The 12778-nt window shown below is 36.5% G+C and overlaps 1 protein-coding gene across 1 annotated transcript in view; it reads right to left on the bottom strand.

Annotated features, from left to right (window-relative positions):
* The window catches only part of LOC129218399 (E3 ubiquitin-protein ligase HUWE1-like), a 736974-nt gene that overhangs the window by 350139 nt on the left and 374057 nt on the right, over window positions 1–12778 (bottom strand). Inside the window, exons 38-40 of the mRNA XM_054852650.1 lie at window positions 3254–3372; window positions 3099–3180; window positions 2193–2360 (exon numbers count right to left, since the gene is read on the bottom strand). Coding sequence (XP_054708625.1) covers window positions 2193–2360; window positions 3099–3180; window positions 3254–3372 — 369 coding nt within the window. The remainder of the gene's footprint in view (window positions 1–2192; window positions 2361–3098; window positions 3181–3253; window positions 3373–12778) is intronic.

Raw genomic sequence — 12778 nt, 5'->3', positions numbered from 1 at the left:
TGAACCTAATTCTGAGTATAGTAGTACGTATTGATTCCATGGTGTGGGGTGGGAAATATTGGAGTACAGGCGGGCCTATCCCTGTAAAATTTTCAAATTAGAAGTCTTAAAAATGCATTTCAGCTTCATTTTTATCAAAAACTTGTAATTCCACTTTAGGTATCACCCCCCCCCAGACAGTCAAACCCGAGGCGGACCCCCCCCCCCCCTTCGCGACGTCACAAGTATTAGCTTTGCGTTTTACTTATTAACAACATCGTTATACATTCCTTCTTCAAACTCAAACTTCGTTTCGCTCATAATGAATTGCATTGTTTCATTGATGCAAAGTTTATCAATAATAACCTTCACAAGTCAACAGGATAGAGAGGGGTGGGGGGCGCGGTATCGAGCTTCATCTGAGGGAAAAACTTCCCAAAATGATATAAAGGCAGCATAAAATGTAATAATATTATGATTTTATGCAGAATTCAAATATTAATATTTTTAAGGTAGTATTGTAGCTTTTACATAAGGGCGACAACCCCCCACCGCCAGGGCAATGACGAACCTCCTCCAAATGCTACGCAGCGCTCCCCCTCCCGAGAACTTGACCCCCAAAACGAGATTTAAAAAATCTCTTAAGTTAACTCCTAACAATTTCAATGCCGAAGGTTATGCCATGACCCCCTTCCTGTACACACATCTGGCTAAAAAGACAGTGAAAGAATTAAATCCAACTAAAAAAACTGGAATATGTTTTGAACACAAAGATCTTGAACTGAACTTGTAATGATTGTAATTGACAAAACTTAGTTTAAAATCGAAAAATATTTTATCTTTAAAATTTTTCGGCATCTTTATTGTGTTTAGTCCAGTAATTCCTCAAATGTGGCCAGGGGAGCCCTGCAGTCCTCCTAGGACCACATCGAAAATTAACTATTTTTTCTCAATTAATTTAGACTTATTATTTGTGAAACTTTTTTTTTAACTGCCTCTGCAGGATAAATAAGGGCTAGTCAATGCAGATACACGACTCGTATTTATTTTTGACTGCAAGTTACAAGTCATACTTTTATTTTGAGAAGGGCGCCATGCGAATATCTTAGTTCCAAAAAAGGCGCCATGACTCCAAAATCTAGGAATCACCGTGCAGTCTTGCCCTAAAAGTTATTTTGTGATGTGACAAAAAATACGACATCTGACTTCTGTCATCGTGTTCATCCATCCACTAAATTATTGCTTTTATGCGGCTTATTTCGACATTACACTATTTTTAATACGCAGATTTCAAAAAATTAACATTATTTGTCTTCTTGCTTCTATTGCACTCATGATCGTTAGCAGAACAGGGAGTCATGCTATCCGCTCTTTTACAGCAACTTAAGTACAGTCAATAAATCAAACCATTCTCGTATTCTTGACTATAGATATGTGCTGTCACTTTCACCCCAACATCCCTTTTTTATTGGAGAAACACCATGGGTCCGCTTTTGTCCTCAGAATTGACACTTGGAGCAAAAGATAAGCCACAAACGATGCCCTGGGAGCAGACCGTTTACGAAACGAATGTGAAAATATTCACATGCAAAATCACTTCTTTGTTCCACATAATTTATTTCCATTTTGCTAAAACATTGTTTCGAAAAATAAGAAAAGAACAGAAGGGCGCTTTTCGAGAGGGCGCACCGGGAAAAGTCCCGGTCAACTCTATGGCCAGCCCGGGCCTGGTTTGTCCCAAACAGGTTGAGGCAAAAATGCTGATCGTGTTTCCATAAAACAAGTTAATATTTATAAATATGCAGTAGAAAGTTGATTTTTCAAAGTGATTGGGACTGACCACCTTTGGATACTTGAGATTGTTTTAATTTTTCCTGAAACCACAATTACAATTTCCACAATTATGTATTCGGTAGCACTACTAAAGATATGCTGAATTTGGTTAAATTCAGTAATTTTTTTACGGCATATAGCCAGCCTAGTTCTCATTTATTTAGTTACTATATCAATAAACAAAGAGAAAAATTCTTTTACAGTAAATCTTTTACATTAAAGACTGCTTGATGGAGCAATAGATTTTTGGAATTCAAAATAATAACTTTTTGAAGTCTAAAATGAAATAAAAACTAATGTTCTTGTGTAATGGTACAAAAATATATTTCATTAAATACACTAGAATAAAGTAATTTTTGCATGTACTGCAAATTACTTACTTGCACCATTGTAGTAAGTTGAACGGTATAATTTCGTCTGCCAGCAGTAAAACGCAAACTAGTTTCTCCAGCTTTATAGGCATCATCAATCATTTTGTTGTTTGCCATAGTGTAATTGTTCCATTTACCGCTTCTGTCATCAAACCATTTCCATTGCCGCTTAGGAGCCTAACGAAAACAAAAGGTATTCTTTTATGTATGAAGTCTTGTGAAAAACTTTTTCACAAATAATGTGAAAATGAATTTTAAAATTGGACAATACATTACAATGCTATTTAAGATCATGCACAAGATGTTAACAAATAATTATAAGTTTCAAGAATAGCCCACACATGCCAATATTAAACATGAAATAATCTTGACAATTTTCATCACTTAATATCATAAAATGCAGTGACAAAAACTATTGGTTGTTCGAAAAAATCAGACTCGATAAGGGGGGGGGGGAGTTAAATTTAAATATACACCCCGAAGAATCAAACGAAAACCATAACTATTTAATTTACTGTTTGATTTAATTTTTAATTAAATTTCATTTTAATTTGAGTTTGTATTTTGGTAAGAATAACTAAAAATAAAATAATGTGCTAGTAAGAAAGTGAATTTAAAGAGTTAGGGAAAACTAAACTTGCATTCCCGTGAATTTCGTTTTATCAGGGTGTCACTGTATTTAAAATCATACTCAAATATAAATTTATTTTAGTAGAATGACATTAAACAAAAAGTTAAGTTTCACTATTATTTGATTAAATTACCACTGAAAAGAGAAAAAAATAATTCTGGAAAGGAATCTTAGAAATTAGATATTTTTTGACAAATGGGATAAACTGACAGTATGAAAATTGGAACACCAATGTATTAAACTAACTTTTATGAAAAAAAAGAGTTAGCAGATATAAAACATACCAAAAGGAGTGGTGCTTTTCTGGCCGACATTAGAGCAGCTTTTTCGTACAGATCAATGAGCAGTATTAAAAACGGCAGCCATCTGAAAAACGTGAATTATTTCAGTTGCAAAAATCAAATAACTATAGATTAAAAGAAATCTTGTAAATACTAACTTAGGTGTAGCTTCATCTTGCAGTTTTTTCATGCACTCTGCGGTCAATTCTAAAATTCGTATAAAAAATCCTATAAGTTCTCGATTTTCAATCAAAGTTGCACAAGGTATCTTCATCTCCTGTAACAATAAAACCAAAAAAAAAAAAAAAAAATTCAGAAATCGACAAACTACTGTAACAGGAGGTAAGGGAAAAAGTAACGCACATAACAAACAGTCAAACCTCAGTATTGCAACATCTGTATTTCACGACACTTCAGATGTCATGTCACTTTTTCAGTCCCGAACTTATAGCCCGACTTACGCGAGGGATACGTTCCAAGACTCCTCGCGTAAGTCGAAATTTCGCGTTGTAGAAAAAAGTATGTGTAAAAACTTTTATAAACATGGTCAATTATTTTATACACTTGTAAATGCCACCTCAAACTGTTAAAAACTATGTCTTAACTATACATTACTGTTTCTTACAAAAAAAAACTGAATTTTTATTCACATTTTAAATCAAAAAAAAAAAAAACTTTTATTCAACATAAAATACTGCTATGATGAACAAAAACGATCAATGGGAAAGATAGACATAAAATAAACCAGTACGGAACGTACAGTATGTAGTAAGAAAAACAAATGCTCGATGGTTTTACTGTACAGAAGATCCAGTAATGATACTTGTAACTTAAAAAGATGATTATAATTTATGCTTCGTGATCTAGAACCGTTACTTTTATATTTTTAAATACACAATACAGTTGATTCACTAGTTCTTTTATAACGTTTCTACATGGCAACACCCCTCTTACTGATTTCTTAACATTCACAATACAAGAGCAGTTTCCATTTTTATAATTTTTGGTGAACTTTTACGGATTTCCTTTTCTTGACTTTTAGTTGTACACATGGACGATCCACGCATACCTAATTGTCGTGCTACCTTCGACGCATTTTATAGTTGTTCAAGCACATAATCTTTAGCTTTTCTTTAATTATCAGAAACTTTCTCTTTTCCTTTCGATCTTCACAAGATGAAACATCGCTCTTAGGTGTCATTATATTTCAAAAACTTTCACATTTAGAATGAAACAAAAATGGAAAATGAGGAGTAGTTATTTGTATAAGCGATGTGACTAGTACGGTGTGGAAACTTCCATTCTCAGTGATGCTAAACGGATGAAGGTCCATTCCCGAAAAAAAAAAAAACAATTTAGTAGTCAATTACAAAGTTGATATTTACAAACCGCGATTCCCTTCCGAAAGTTTTCGTGTTGCGGACGAGAAATTTGCGTTATGTCCAAAATTCATTATTGGTGAAAATAATCGCGTTATAGCTATTTCGCGTAAGTCGAATCGCGTTATAGCGGGAGTCGATTGTAATCTTAATGTTAAGTGGCTCCTGATTTCAAGACAGTATTTTATAGTGAAACTCTGGTTACCACAACATTTTCGGCTTCTTTGACAGAATAAAAAAATTCCTTATAACAATTGAAATATTTTCCATAAAATAATGAAAAAAATCTGGAAAAGTGTATTGTGGACATTTTGGACAAGCAAGTTCAAGAATGGCAGGGCATGTACTGAAAATGACAGATTTTTGCCTTTGATATGAGAGACAATAGGCAACAATGCAAAGTGGGTGGATTTTAAAATTGAACTACGAAAGTAGCAATAGAAAAAAAATGACCATAGCTTTCTCTCATGAGGAGAAGAGTTTAACATTGAAGCCCCTATTATATTGACAAGGAGCACAACCTTTAAGTTTTTAAAAGAAATAGAATGTGTTCTTCCATGTTGGAAAGATATGGATTAAATGTTGGATTCTAATCAGATTGTGGTCTGCAGTGACGAGTTCTTTAATTTGTTTTTTCCCCGATGATAACAGGGAACCTCTTTTTCCCCCCACATAGAGATCAACTTCATAGAAAGTGCAATTGTTTAAATTGAACTGTTACTTAAAAAGCATACAAAAGCTAACACTTTTATTCAGAAGGACACTGTTGACATTGAAAATGCAACACCAAGAAGGAGTGTTCAGAAATTTATGAAAGTTTTAGAGTAGATGGACATCATTGAGTTATGTAAATGATGTGAAATGCGCAGCTCTCCGACGGACGTGAAGTAAGATATGAGGGAATGAACTTGTGGAATGGGAAATATTCGTGTGGTTATACCTGACTGGAAAATTATCGAAGAAATTTTGTTTTTGTCTTGGAGGATACGTGTAACACGAGAGAATGCCAGGCCGCCGTCAACAAAGGCACTTCCAACAGATAGACGATTTTACAAGGGGTATAGTGATCGGACTGAGAAGGGAAGGTTGGTCCGTAAGTCAAATCGCAGCTGATACCCACATGGATGTGAGCAGCGAGCATCGGCTGTGCGGAAGATGGTTAGAACAACGTGGAAATGTGGCAAGATTGAGGGTTGCAGGGGCAGCCAGAGTGAAGTCAGAACGCGAGGATCAACGCATCCACCCACAAGCTGTAGCAGACCCACAAGTCACTTGTTCCTCAATTCTGCATCAGGTGCAAGACACCCGAATGTTCCCGTGTCAACCAGAACCATTTCCCATTGTTTGGTTGACCGTGATCTGCAATCATGGCGTCCACTAAGAAGACTGCAATTGGCTCCACAACATAGACAGCTATGTTTAGTATGGTACCGGACTAGAACGACGTGGAGACAGAATGGTGAAATGGCGTGTTCTCAGATGAATCCCATTTCTGTTTATCCAGTGATAGTCGCCGCATACGTGTGTTTCGTCAACGTGGAGACAGATCTAATCCGGCAGTAACTGTGGAACGTCCCACCGCACGACAAGGTGGTATAGTGTTTCGGGGCGCAATTGCATACAATTCCAAATCACCTCTAGTTCATATTCAGGGCACTATGACAGCCCAGCGATACTTGGATAATGTGCTGCGGCCGGTGGCAATCCCTTACCTTCAAGGGCTACCTAATGCAATTTTTCAGCACGATAACGCCTGGCAACACAGTGATCGCATCAGCCAACATGCTCTCCAAGGACCACAGATGCTTCCCTGGCCACCATACTCTCCTGACCTGTCGCCAATTGAACATGTGTGGGATGTGATTGGATGCTGTTTGCAGACTCTGTCCCTGCCTCGTTCAGAAGACGAATTGTGGGAAATGGTTGAAAGGGAATGGAGAACTATCCCTCTGGACACCATCCAGGTCCCAGTTTTTCTGTACACCAATAACGTGAAAATCAAAAAGATGGCACATTCTTTTTAAGACTTTTTTTTTCAAGGTCCAATCAATCACGAAATGAAAACCACAAAGAAAATGAAAACTCTTTTATTTAGAATATGTACATACACCTTCCAACTACTTCTCGACGTAGTCGCTGTTTCGATTAAGACATTTGTCGTAGCAATTTTTAGGTACCAATTTTTCAATACCCTCGTCATAGAAGGCAGCCACCCGGGCTTTCAGCCAGTTATATTCGCTGGTCTGCAGCTTGGCATTGGAGCCAAACATCTGTCTTCCTAGCCAGCGTTTCATGTGACCAAAGAGATGGTAACTGGAAGGCATCAAGTCTGGGTTATATGGAAGATGGTCAAACACTGTCCAGCGAAACTGCGGCAGGAGACTTTTTGTTAAAGCAGCAGTGTGTGGGTGCGGATTGTCGTGCAGAATGACAATGCCTGATGACAACTTCGAAAACTGAGCTTTACAAAGTTCGTGAACGCAAACACAGACAAATCTCTTACTCGATTTAGTAAAATTTACATTTCTTGTGATCCTAAACTCGTTCAATTACATTATTTCTTCTTTTAAAAGGTTAAGTTTCGCGCTACTTTTTAAGCAACACGTTTCCAAAATGGCGTCACGTTTTCAGAATGGCGCCGTGTTGAAGATCGTTCAGTTTCACAAGTCAGAACAAAAATGCTCCTTCCAAAAGGAAAAAAAATGCATTATAAATTTCTTTTGTAATACATATGAACAAAAAAAAAAAAAAAAAGGCGCCCTTGCATCAAAAGGAGTCTAGACATTTTGGAATCCATTTATCCTTCTTTTATTGGAGGGAGTGGCAAATGAAGATGATCGGAAAATTTTCAGGCGAAGGGAGGGAAGGGGGGTATAATCAGGATTTTAATGAGATTTTACTTTCCACAAAAAAGGGGGGGGGGGGTATAATCGATAGGGGGGTTACTTTCGGGATTTTACGGTATTTCCAATATTAATACCGTGGTTTATTACAATATAAGGGCAGTTAGGACAAAAACACTACCCAGAAAGTAATTTCAGGTTGCACTATTAAAGTTCCAAAATATTAGAGTTTCGCAAATCATTTATAAGTATGCAGATCAATTATTCGCATGTTGTTCAGCCAATAAGACATTTCAACTATCCTCGAGTAAATTAAAAAATTAGTAAATACGAAAAGTTTATGAAAAAACACAGTCCAGTCTCCACACCTCAAAATATACAAAAGCAGCTTAAGAAGTGATAAATACTTTGAATGTAAACTTGAGCCTATTTAGCTTTCACTGTATAACTTGTAATAGTCAATAAATGTGCAAATTCAGATTCATAGAGCCATATTTTGAAATTGAAAAGATTCACAAGAAGTTGACATACGTTATGACAAAAGTAGTTATATTTTAGGAACAAATGGGTTATTGTTGAAATAAGAATTTAAATTTGGAAAGGCAATAATATTCAGGTGTGACTGTGATTTGTGAGTTCATAAAAAATTACCTGAAAGTTTCGAAGAGCAAGTCGTGGTGAGGGGGAGGAGTAATTTATAAAACTAAGATCCCTATAACTTGAATATACATATGTACAACAAAACTTTTGATATGCATACAATTCATTTCTTATGATAGAAAAAAATAGTTTATTCAGTCAAAATATTCTGCATAGAAATGCCAGGCCCAGTCAGCGCCGTCCGAAGAGCTTACGGCGCCTAGACCGTTCGGCCAATTTTCATGAAATTTGGCACAAAGTTAGTTCGTAGCATAGGGGTGTGCCCCTCGGAAATTCAATGTGCTTCTTTTTACATTCCAATTTTAAGAACCAAATTATCATAAGATGGACGAGTAAATTACAAAATTATCATAACGTGGAACCGTAACATGGGCACAAGTCAATTGGCGAGATACGAATTTATCATAACGTGGAACCGTAACATGGGCACAAGCCAATTGGCGAGATACAAAATTATCATAACGTGGAACCGTAACATGGGTACAAGCCAATTGGCGAGAAAATTCACCATACATTTGTAAATATACAGGCGAACCAAAAGATCTTTTAATTTTTCTGTTACGGGCAAAGCCGTGCATGTACCACTAGTATGTTATAAACAAAGATGTTATTCTTTTGCACCAAATATTTACCACACCACAAATACACCAGTCAAAAGAAGTACTTTTTGTCACTGAAATTGATAGAATAAGCAAAAAAAAATAACATGGACTCAGAAAATACTTTTATTTTCCCAACAGTTATTTTTTAATTTATTTTTTAAAATGTCAGATTCTTTAAACAGGGCGTGGTCTTTATGACGTCACAAATGATACACTATGGCGCATCTTTCTACCGCATTTCCACGTTATGATAATCAAGAAGCGAATTACAATTGCGCTCTACGCTTGCTATCAACCATATTGTTGCCAATACATGTGAGTAAAGATGCAAATCAAATATTTTGGACTGTGATAGTGTTGGATATAATTTGAGGTTAATGGCCTACAGCTAAGCTGAAAATTAGGCAACTCATTTCCAACTAAAAATTTGAGGTAGTGGTCTGCCCGAAGAAAATAAAACATGAATCATTCTTTACACTGAAAAACATTTATTTAGCACATATTGAAAAATGATTACAACACAATGATTTGTTCCCCGAAGAAAAATTTAAAAAAGAGATCTTACAATAAGTCCATGCATGGATCAAAAGTCCTGTTGATGTTCCATGGTGACACCTCACCGGTCGATGGACGGCATAGCAATTTCCATCAGAATTGCAGGCTGGTCAGTTCGTACCGCGTGAGCAACAGTTCACCGCATCAGGGAAAAAACATACCAAAGATGGACACGATCTTCTTTCACCGGAGAACAAATGACCCACATCAGGGAAAATTATAACTTTTCACTTTGATAGACGTCATCACCACATGCGCTTTCCAAACTTAAGACATCAGCAGTGCTTTTTCAGGAAAGACCAGACCTCACCTGAGAGGCCAGTAGCGAAAATTTTATGATGACATTTGACGAACACGTTCACAAAACACAAACAACACAAGACGAGGAGACGAGTAGAAGAAAAGTAGTAGTGCCAAGCGAAGCGATCGAGCTACGGCCGGTCTGCGTATTTATAGCCAGATTCGGCCTTTCTCGAAACAATGTGACGTTACATGATTTGCATATTGCCAGAACAACACAACTCGGTAATCACACAGCTTGCAGGTTGCACTATTCTTATTTAATTTGGCATTCAGCACTTAACACCTCAACATGGCTTCATCATGTCATCGACACGTGCTCTTTCGGAAATTTACCGACGTCTGCCGAATGACGGCAACCAATCATAGCGTGCCACATGTTTTTCCGAACACTTCCGATTCAAACTCGGACATTTGAGTGTCGGTGCAGTTGGATGGGATTTCCCGCGCAAGGTTTTCCTCCCGGAATGGCAAAAGGTAAGTCACAAAATGTTTTTTTTTTTTTTAAACAACATTGGTGAAATCCTTCAAGAACCAAAAATAAAGGCATTTAGCCCAACAAGTTCCCCCCTCTTGAAGGAATTTCATCAAAAACCACATTATATACATTAAAAACATTTAACTACATTCATATTATATTTACAAAAGATACATTTGAAAAACAGTTCAAAAATTTGATACGCCCCCCTCATTTAATCCCAATTAAATATAATTTTACAAAGTTTATTTAAACAATTCTTAGATAGGGGTTTAGTGAAAATATCCGCGATGTTTACATTTGTCCTCACATATTTAATTAAAAAAATCTTTTGCTCAATTAAATTTCTTAAAAAATGGTACCTTACATCAATGTGTTTTGTACGGGAATTCTCAATGGGAGACTTAGAAAAATCAATTGTTGCAGTGTTATCACAGTAAATAATTGTATCTCTAAGCTGGAGGTTTTCAATATTTAATTCACTTATTTCTGTAATTATCCTTTTCAGCCAGACCATTTCTTTTGCAGTTTCACCAAGTGAAATATATTCTGCTTCCATTGTGGATAACGCAACACATTTATGTTTAAATGTCCTCCAATTAATTGGGACCCGATCAATACACAAAATTGATCCTCCCATTGAGACCCTATCTTCCCGATTAGCTGCGTAATCGGAGTCGGAAAATCCCCGTAGATCTACACTATTGATTGAGCTTAAATTTAGTTTGTATGATATTGTATACTTTAAATACCCTAGCAATCTTAATAGAAAATCCCAATGCTTTCTTCCGGGATTTGCTTGAAATTGGGAAAAAATATTCACCGCATACGAAATGTCAGGTCGGGTCTTTCCCGCTATGTATGCCATACAACCCAACAAATTTCTGTATGGGAGCTTTTCTGCTTCCCTTTTTTCTTCCTCAGTTTTCGGGCAGTCGTCCTTCGACAAAACTGTACCCTTTGAGATTGGGAGGGTTGAATTTGGCACATAGTAATCAGAGAATAACCCCAAGACCTTCGAAATATAAGAGCTTTGGTGAATAAAAAGATTATTTTTATCTTCCACAAATTCAATCCCCAGGAGCTTTCTGGTTTTCCCCATTTCTTTAATATCATACATACTTTTAATTTCATTAATTACCTTTTTAATTAAATTTTCATTTTTTGCTAGAATTATTATATCATCTACATAAATAAGAAGAAAAGTGTTTTTGTCTCTATGGTATACACAATTACATCCTTTTAATTTTTGAAAACCAAACCCACGAAGAACACTGTCTATTTCTAAGAACCAGTTTCTTCCGGACTGGTGTAGTCCATAGAGAGACTTCTTCAATTTACAGACAAAGTTAGGGTGGCTTTTACTGACAAAACCCTCTGGTTGTCTCATGTAGATTTGTTCCTCTAAATCAGCATACAGGTAAGCATTTTTTACATCAATTTGTGAGTGACACCATTTTAAAAGACATATAAAAATAGAAAAGAAAACTCTTACAAGTGAAAACTCAATTACTGGACTGAAAACTTCAGAATATGACTCAATTGACTGACGGTCCCCCCTTACAACTAATCTGGCCTTGTATCTTACAATTTCACCCCTGTCATTTACCTTGAGGTTGTAGACCCACTTGTTTCCCAAAATTGGCTTCCCCTCTGGTGGGGGTACAAGGTCCCACACCTCTCTTTGGTTAATGACATCTAATTCAGACTCCATGGCCAGTTTCCAGTTGTCCACCTCGGGGGTAGCCATACATTGCCTATACGAATTCGGTATAAAAATTTCCACTAAACTTGCTTCTTCACCTTCTCCTGAACTTTCACTGTCGTCACAGATTTCCCCTACTGTTGGATTTTTAGATGAAAAGTCAAAAAGTTTTGGTTTATACTCTATTTTATTTTTACTACAATATTTTAGAACCTGTTTTAATGAATTTAATCTTACTTTATTTTTACCGGCAATTGTATAATAAATATCAGTCCTATCCCCGGTCTTTCTCTTTTTGGCTTCTCTAACCCATTTAATTTTTTCACAGGGGGTTTGCTCAACGCTCTCCTGGATTTCCTGTTCAAGTTGAACTTCACTTATAGGCCTGATAAAGTTAAATTTTCTCTCATTTTTATTTTGGACTTTTAATTCCCCCCATTTTTCATTTTCATTAAACTTTACGTTAATAGTTTCTGTGACTGTTCTGGTTTCAGGATCCCAGATTCTGTACCCTTTGGTACGTAAGGCGTATCCGACCATGATCCCCTTGGTAGCCCTCATATCTAACTTTTTTAGTTTAGACTTAGGATGACCTACATAGGCAGTACACCCAAAAATACGTAGGTGCCTCACTGAAGGTTTACGCCCAGAAAACAGCTCAAAAGGGGTCTTGTCCATATTTCCTATTACCGTCCGATTCCTTACATAGTTGAAACAAAGAGCGGCTTCAGCCCAAAACTCATCCCCCAATCCAGAATCCTTGAGCATAGACCTCACACCATTCATTATGGTTAAATTATATCTTTCTACTACCCCGTTCATTTGCGGGGTGTAGGAATTGGTCCGCTCTATCTTTATTCCCTGATTGGTGAGATAGTTTTCAAAATCTTTGTTAACAAATTCTGTTCCATTATCGGAACGGACAGCCAAAATTTTTGAGCTCAGGAATCTTTCAGTCCTTTTTTGAAAATTTACAAAAACATTAAATGCCTCATTTTTTGTTCTTAAAAAGAAAACATATGACTTTCTTGAGAAATCATCTATGATTATAAAAATATATTTCTTTCCCCCCAAGGACTCGGTCTGAAGGGGTCCCATCAGGTCCATGTAGAGCAATTGAAGTGCAGAATTAGTACGCCTTTCTGGCATAGATTTAAACGA

This window comes from Uloborus diversus, chromosome 3 (genome assembly GCF_026930045.1).
Source record: "Uloborus diversus isolate 005 chromosome 3, Udiv.v.3.1, whole genome shotgun sequence".
Taxonomy (NCBI): Eukaryota; Metazoa; Arthropoda; class Arachnida; order Araneae; family Uloboridae; genus Uloborus; species Uloborus diversus.
This window is presented reverse-complemented; position numbering and strand designations above follow the sequence as displayed.